Source organism: Hydra vulgaris, chromosome 11 (assembly GCF_038396675.1).
Source record: "Hydra vulgaris chromosome 11, alternate assembly HydraT2T_AEP".
NCBI classification, from domain to species: domain Eukaryota; kingdom Metazoa; phylum Cnidaria; class Hydrozoa; order Anthoathecata; family Hydridae; genus Hydra; species Hydra vulgaris.
The window spans coordinates 28314001-28320000 of NC_088930.1; the positions used below are offsets into that span (position 1 = coordinate 28314001).

General features: G+C 25.9%; 2 protein-coding genes across 3 annotated transcripts in view; both read left to right on the forward strand.

Annotated features, from left to right (window-relative positions):
• Window positions 1-5694, forward strand: part of LOC136087562 (zinc metalloproteinase nas-13-like) — a 72763-nt gene extending 67069 nt beyond the window's left edge. For both annotated transcript variants that reach the window (XM_065810677.1, XM_065810678.1), the window contains exon 8: window positions 5575-5694. The gene's annotated coding sequence lies outside the window, so the exon portion shown is untranslated. The remainder of the gene's footprint in view (window positions 1-5574) is intronic.
• LOC100201110 (uncharacterized) overlaps window positions 5577-6000 on the forward strand; it is a 34684-nt gene continuing 34260 nt past the window's right edge. Inside the window, exon 1 of the mRNA XM_065810676.1 lies at window positions 5577-5694. Within this exon, the coding sequence (XP_065666748.1) occupies window positions 5577-5694 (118 nt within the window). The remainder of the gene's footprint in view (window positions 5695-6000) is intronic.

The following is a 6000-nucleotide window of genomic DNA, read 5'->3' on the forward strand; positions in this document are numbered from 1 at the left end:
GATAAATAGAATAATGCTACAGTTAGTTTCATTTTGGCATATTTTAGCAATTTTATGATTTTTTTCCAAATTTGAGGAGGTCATAATTTTTTTCTAATTTAACACAAGTTAATAAAAACCACTTTTTTAAAAAGAATACTATTCAGAAAATAGTTCTAGAAAAAATGAGACACTTGTTGAAAGTGAGAAAAAAGTTATACAGCTCTAAAGTAGTCTGTTTTGACCATTTGTAAATCAAGGGGGGCCACTGTGTCATGTTTCTAAGGCAATAATTTTTGAACCGTTGTACTTGGAAGTCTGAAATTTCAAATTTAACCTATCTACATAATGCACATAACAATATGTAAAAATCAAGAAAATCAGAGATGGTGCCCCACAAAGTTTTCTTTAAATTGGTTGAAGTATAATGATTTGACCCTATAATCAAATTTCTGGTATTTTTCCCAATGTTTTGATAAAAGTTACTGCTGCAATTCTTAATAGTTCTAGGATTGATCCTACAAATGTAAGTTGCAGCAGGTCAACAGCATCTAAAATGGTGAAACAAACTGCTCATAATATGGCAGTTATTACTAAAAAAGTTGCAAAGCTTAGCATCCAAGTTTTTCTTACCCATGCATTATACATTTTGACAGAGAGACACTTTTTAAAATCATTTATAGAAAAAAATTAAAGCATGACAGACTAGCTGTTCAGGCAACCATTGATAAAGAGTCACATCTTCTCATTGTTGAGCCATTAACTTCTTCATCTGGAGAAGATTATTACAATGGTGTACTTGGTAACAATGGTGTACTTGATAACAATGGTGTACTTGGTAACAATGGCAACAATGAAACTTTTAAAAGAGTACAATCTTAAATCAAAAGTTGGAAAAAACTTTGTTTTGACCATCAAGAAATACATAAAGGATCTTTAATAAGAATATCTACTACACTAAATAAGTCTAATTCTTTTAGCAGACACCATGTTGAGAGTCACACATTTATGTGAAGCCGTGACAGATGTTAAGAATCACACACTTCTGTGAAACTGTGAAAGATGAACAATCTATGCCTCTTGATAATTCTTTGTTTAAACATTTCTAAAACTTGTTTGAGAAACCTAATTTTGTGTTACAGTTCAACTATTTTAGTTAAATTTGCTTGGGAAGAAGTTAAAAGAACTCTTTTTGGAAAAGCTGCTACAGAATGTCTTTTATATTGTAGATCTTTTTTATTAGGAAATGGTATTGTCAGGGAAGATAGTAGTAGCTAGCAGACCAAGTTGTCATTTTTCTCCTTCCATCATTATATTTTGAATAACAGGAGCAGTTCATCATGCACGATTTCTAGGGAAATTGATTGAAAAATGGTAATTCTTTTAACCCAAATTAGTTTTCTTTAAAATAACAAAAAATATATTAGGTTGATAACTGAACTTGTAGTTTGCTTTTATGCAAAGTGGTACCTGCAATCAAATGATACAATCAAAACTCATTTTATGGACATAACTGTTAATCATCAAATGCATCAGTATAAAACAGTATGTGCAGAACCATTGATGCTGCGTTAGATTCTTTATTCAAACAATCATGATATCTAGACTCAACTCTGAATCCATTAGCCTTGCTTCATTATAGTGTTGTGCTCGAAGAATAGAAAAATATTGTTACTACAATATTATGCAGTATTTCCAAAACCAAAGTTACTCTAAAACAAAATACAGAAGATCAAATTATTTATCAAAATAAGATAAATCAAATTATTTATCAAAACAAGATATAACAAAAAATTATTTATCAAAACAAGATATAACAAAAAATTATTTATCAAAACAAGATATAACAAAAAGTTATTTATCAAAACAAAAAATTAAAAAAAGTTTATTACATTTAATCAACTTTATAAAAATGTTTTTCTATAATGATAAATTAAAACTAAACATAATATATTTTTGTGACATTAAACAAAGTAATCTCTATATATTATTGCTGAACTTAATAGTAGTAGTGTTAGTGCCCATTCGAGCGTATTTGACACGGAATCCTTGGCAGCCATTACAACCAAGGAAGTGGCGAGCAAGAGTGGCAGCACTTTTTCTTACAAGAAAATGTGAGCGAAAGTGTATGTAAGTATCTAACGTACCTAAATTTGAAACTATGTTATGTTACATACTGAAATATAATCAAGTTTTACAGTTTGACTTTCACCTCAAAACTGCATTGCGGCAACATCTGCTTAATTTTCATCTATAGCATTTATTTCATGTAAAAAAAAAAGTAAGACAATGTGCCACCGTGGCCGAGTGGATAGCCCGCAGAGCTTCTGAATGACAATGCCGCGGTTTGAGTCCTACCATTGGTGATTTTTTTTTTTTTTTTAATTTTCAATTATTTCAAAATAAAAAATACTTTTAAAGTTTTATAGAAATTATATACAAACATTTAACGATATTATACACTTTAACAAACAAAAAGATTTTTAAAAAAGATAAAAATTCTAAAAACATCAAAACACCGGGAGAAAAAATTTGTTGTCTATGTGTCATGATTCTGCTACTTATGTTATTAATGTGCTCAGATAGTTATTCCTTATAAGCTGCGGATGGTCTGAAAAAAAAGTTGTCTGAAACTTAATGAAGAAAAAATATAATAAGACAGTCCTGCTACTCCAGAAAATGCTGCTGTGCTTTTGTAAAAATGCTTTTGACAATTAAGTTTTTTTTGCTACATTTATTTTTTTACTATAAATATATGCTGAAGCCTTTTTTCAAAATGCCTTAATATGCTCATTACATATTTCAAGAAAAATGCAAATAAAAAAAAATTATTAGGAGAAACTCTTTGTAAAACGTTTTTTGAAACTAATAATTTTTATGAATTTTTTTTAGAACTCTTTGAAAATATGTATTCAATAACATTTGTAGACATCTAAACTAGCTTATTTTGTAAAAAAATGAAAATCAATTTAAAAAAAAAAAAGCTGTTTAAAAAAATGCCTGCAGTATGGATGATACAACGAATATGTTGAATTTAGATAATTAGGCGCTAAATTTAAAAGCTCTTAACAAAAGCCAAAAAAAATTAAAAGTAATTGCAGTGCAGTGCACTTAATTTTAAGTATAGTATATTGGTGTTTGCAAAGAAACATATAAATCATTTTTAAATATAAACTAATTTTTTTTTATTCTTTGTTGCGCTTAACCATCCCTATTTAAACAATATATACAAAAAAATATGTTATTTATTTTTATATATTGTTTATAAAATGTAAATAAACCACTTATATAACGTTTTATTTAGGATAGTATGTAATATAAATAAACTTTTCTAATAATTACAAGTCTTTTTTGCTCAAGCTGTTTTGTTTTGGTTTTTTGTATATATGTTATTATATTTAAAAAAATTGACAAGATTGAAAAAACACGAAACATATTGTCTCATCCAAGTGGAAAAGTTGAAATTTCAATTTTTGATTTGTCTCTCTCTTGATAATTTCATCTGCTTCTTAGACCATTAAAATTGCTAGACGCAGCTTTTGCGTAAATCGCTGAAACCACAATTTTGTTCGTAGTGATGTCACTTAGTGACAAAAAAACCAGAAAAACAAACTAGAAATAAGATTTTATTTAAATTTTTCAGGAAAACTCCTATTGAAGGCATATGGAATATATTTTTATGAAATATACTCTAATTAAGACAAAAACTATTTATATATTACTATTGTAGTAAATACAAACTTTTATCCACGAAATGATATATCTGTACCAGTTTTATTCAAAAGACGTCAAACTGGCATCAAAGCGCCAAATTTTTTCATGATTAGTGTTTAATAGCTGAGGCTAATAAATTTCTTTAGTTTTTAATCATAATCATAAGAATAAACTTTTTCTTTATGACTGTTTTACTGGTCTTAGTTCCATTTATATAGCGTTACGTACACATGTCTGCAAGTATAAACGTCTTCGGCATATGTTGAGTTTGCAGGCATTATATGGAATAATCGCTATAATATATCTATTAAATGAGAAAACTTCAAAATTTTATTTTAATTTTTAGAAATTTTTTTTGCTATATTATTGTTTTTTTTGCTATAAATATATAAGCAAGATTGAAAAAATTTCAAAATTTATTATGCTAAGGGGAGGTCTTAAACCCCCAAAACAACACTGATGACAGCGCACTTAACCACTGAGCTATTAATGAAATGCATTTAGCAGAAAAAAAAACCTAATTATAAGTCTCTAATAAGCCCTATGTATGCGGAAAAGGTGGGCAGTTAAGTTTTTTGCTCTTAAAGTTTTTTTCAGGATAAATTATTTTATTAAAATATATTCAAGTAAATAAGGAATAGGTATATAAATAATCGGTGTGGAATAGATATGTATAGAGATGATTTTGGTAAAGGCTCGTATTTTATGATTTCGGAAAGCTAGGATATATAGTTATAGGAAAAAGTTTGGTTTGGAATAGACTTACAAAGACACGTATTTTTATGGGTCTCAGCTAGTTATATATAAGTCATATGAGTGCAGAATTATTATGCATTCTTTTATTCCAAAATAATAAGATAATTTGAATTTTAGTATTTATCTAAAAAAGATGTAAATTGCAAAAAATTACAAAAATAATTTTAAAAGGTTTGTATCATTCAATCAATTTATAAAAAATGTTTTTCTTAAAAGATAAAAGTAAGATGAAATCTTTCTTTTTGAGAAATTGAACAATTTATAAGTGCGAATTTAAAATTATTTTGCTTTCTTTTATTAAATGGGTATTTTTTGTGTTGTTTTTTTTTTTTGCAAAAATTTGCAAAATTTTGCAAAAAAAACTTTGCAAAAATTTTGCAAAAGTTTACATTCTTTATCAATTCAAACAACAGTTATAAAAAATCTGGGATACACAACAATCTAAAAAAATTTTACTATCTTAAGCACATTAAAGAAAAATAATTTAAAATATTGAGATAAACCTTATGCTTAAAGCCTCATTTACTTGGGTATTTTTTGGGGTATTTTTAAGCTTTTATTAAAATTTTTTTTTTTTTTTTGGAAGTATTTTTGCTTTTTTTGTAGATATCTAATATACATATATGTTTTTTTGTACATATCTAATGTACACATATATTGTAATGATAAGCAATAATAATCTCAAGAAGTTAAAATTATTTTTTTTTTGTAGAATTTTTGAAAATTGATTTTGTTTAAATTGAAAAGATAATGAAGGCATTTAAAGTTGTAGTATTTTAAACTCCTTCATAATGCATAACTTTTGTTCCAAAGTTTTTATTTCATTCACATATGCACAGGGAAAATATAAGGCTTACCTAATTCTGAGTTTTGTAAAATAGTGCATTAAGCTTTCCATTACTAGTTGAGTATGTATGTAGTAGCCTACTTTCTGTCAATATGTTAGTAACAGAAAAAGATAAATTTTATCGAGGGAGTTAAAAACAAGAAGATAAGCAAATTTTACTGTTTTTTTTTTAATATGTAGTAAATACTGCAATAGTATTATATATAAGTAACTTATATAAGAGAAATGAGCCATAATGTTTTGCTTATATTAGCAACAGAGTTATTATATACTTTTAGCCATGTTGGATAATTTTGATAAAACTTCTGAGGCAGATTCAAACACAATGAATACAGGTTATGACTTAAAAAGTATCATGCATTATAGCCAAAGATCGTTTGCTAAATCGCCAGATGGAAGTAATTCATTTAATACTATTTTGCAGCTTTTATTTGATTATATATATATATATATATATATATATATATATATATATATATATATATATATATATATAAATATAAACGTATATATATATATAAACGTGTGTATATATATATATAAACGAATATATATATATATATAAATGTATATATATATATATATAAACGTATATATATATATAAACGTATATATATATATATATAAACGTATATATATATATATAAACGTATATATATATATATATATATAAATGTATGTATATATATATATATATATATATA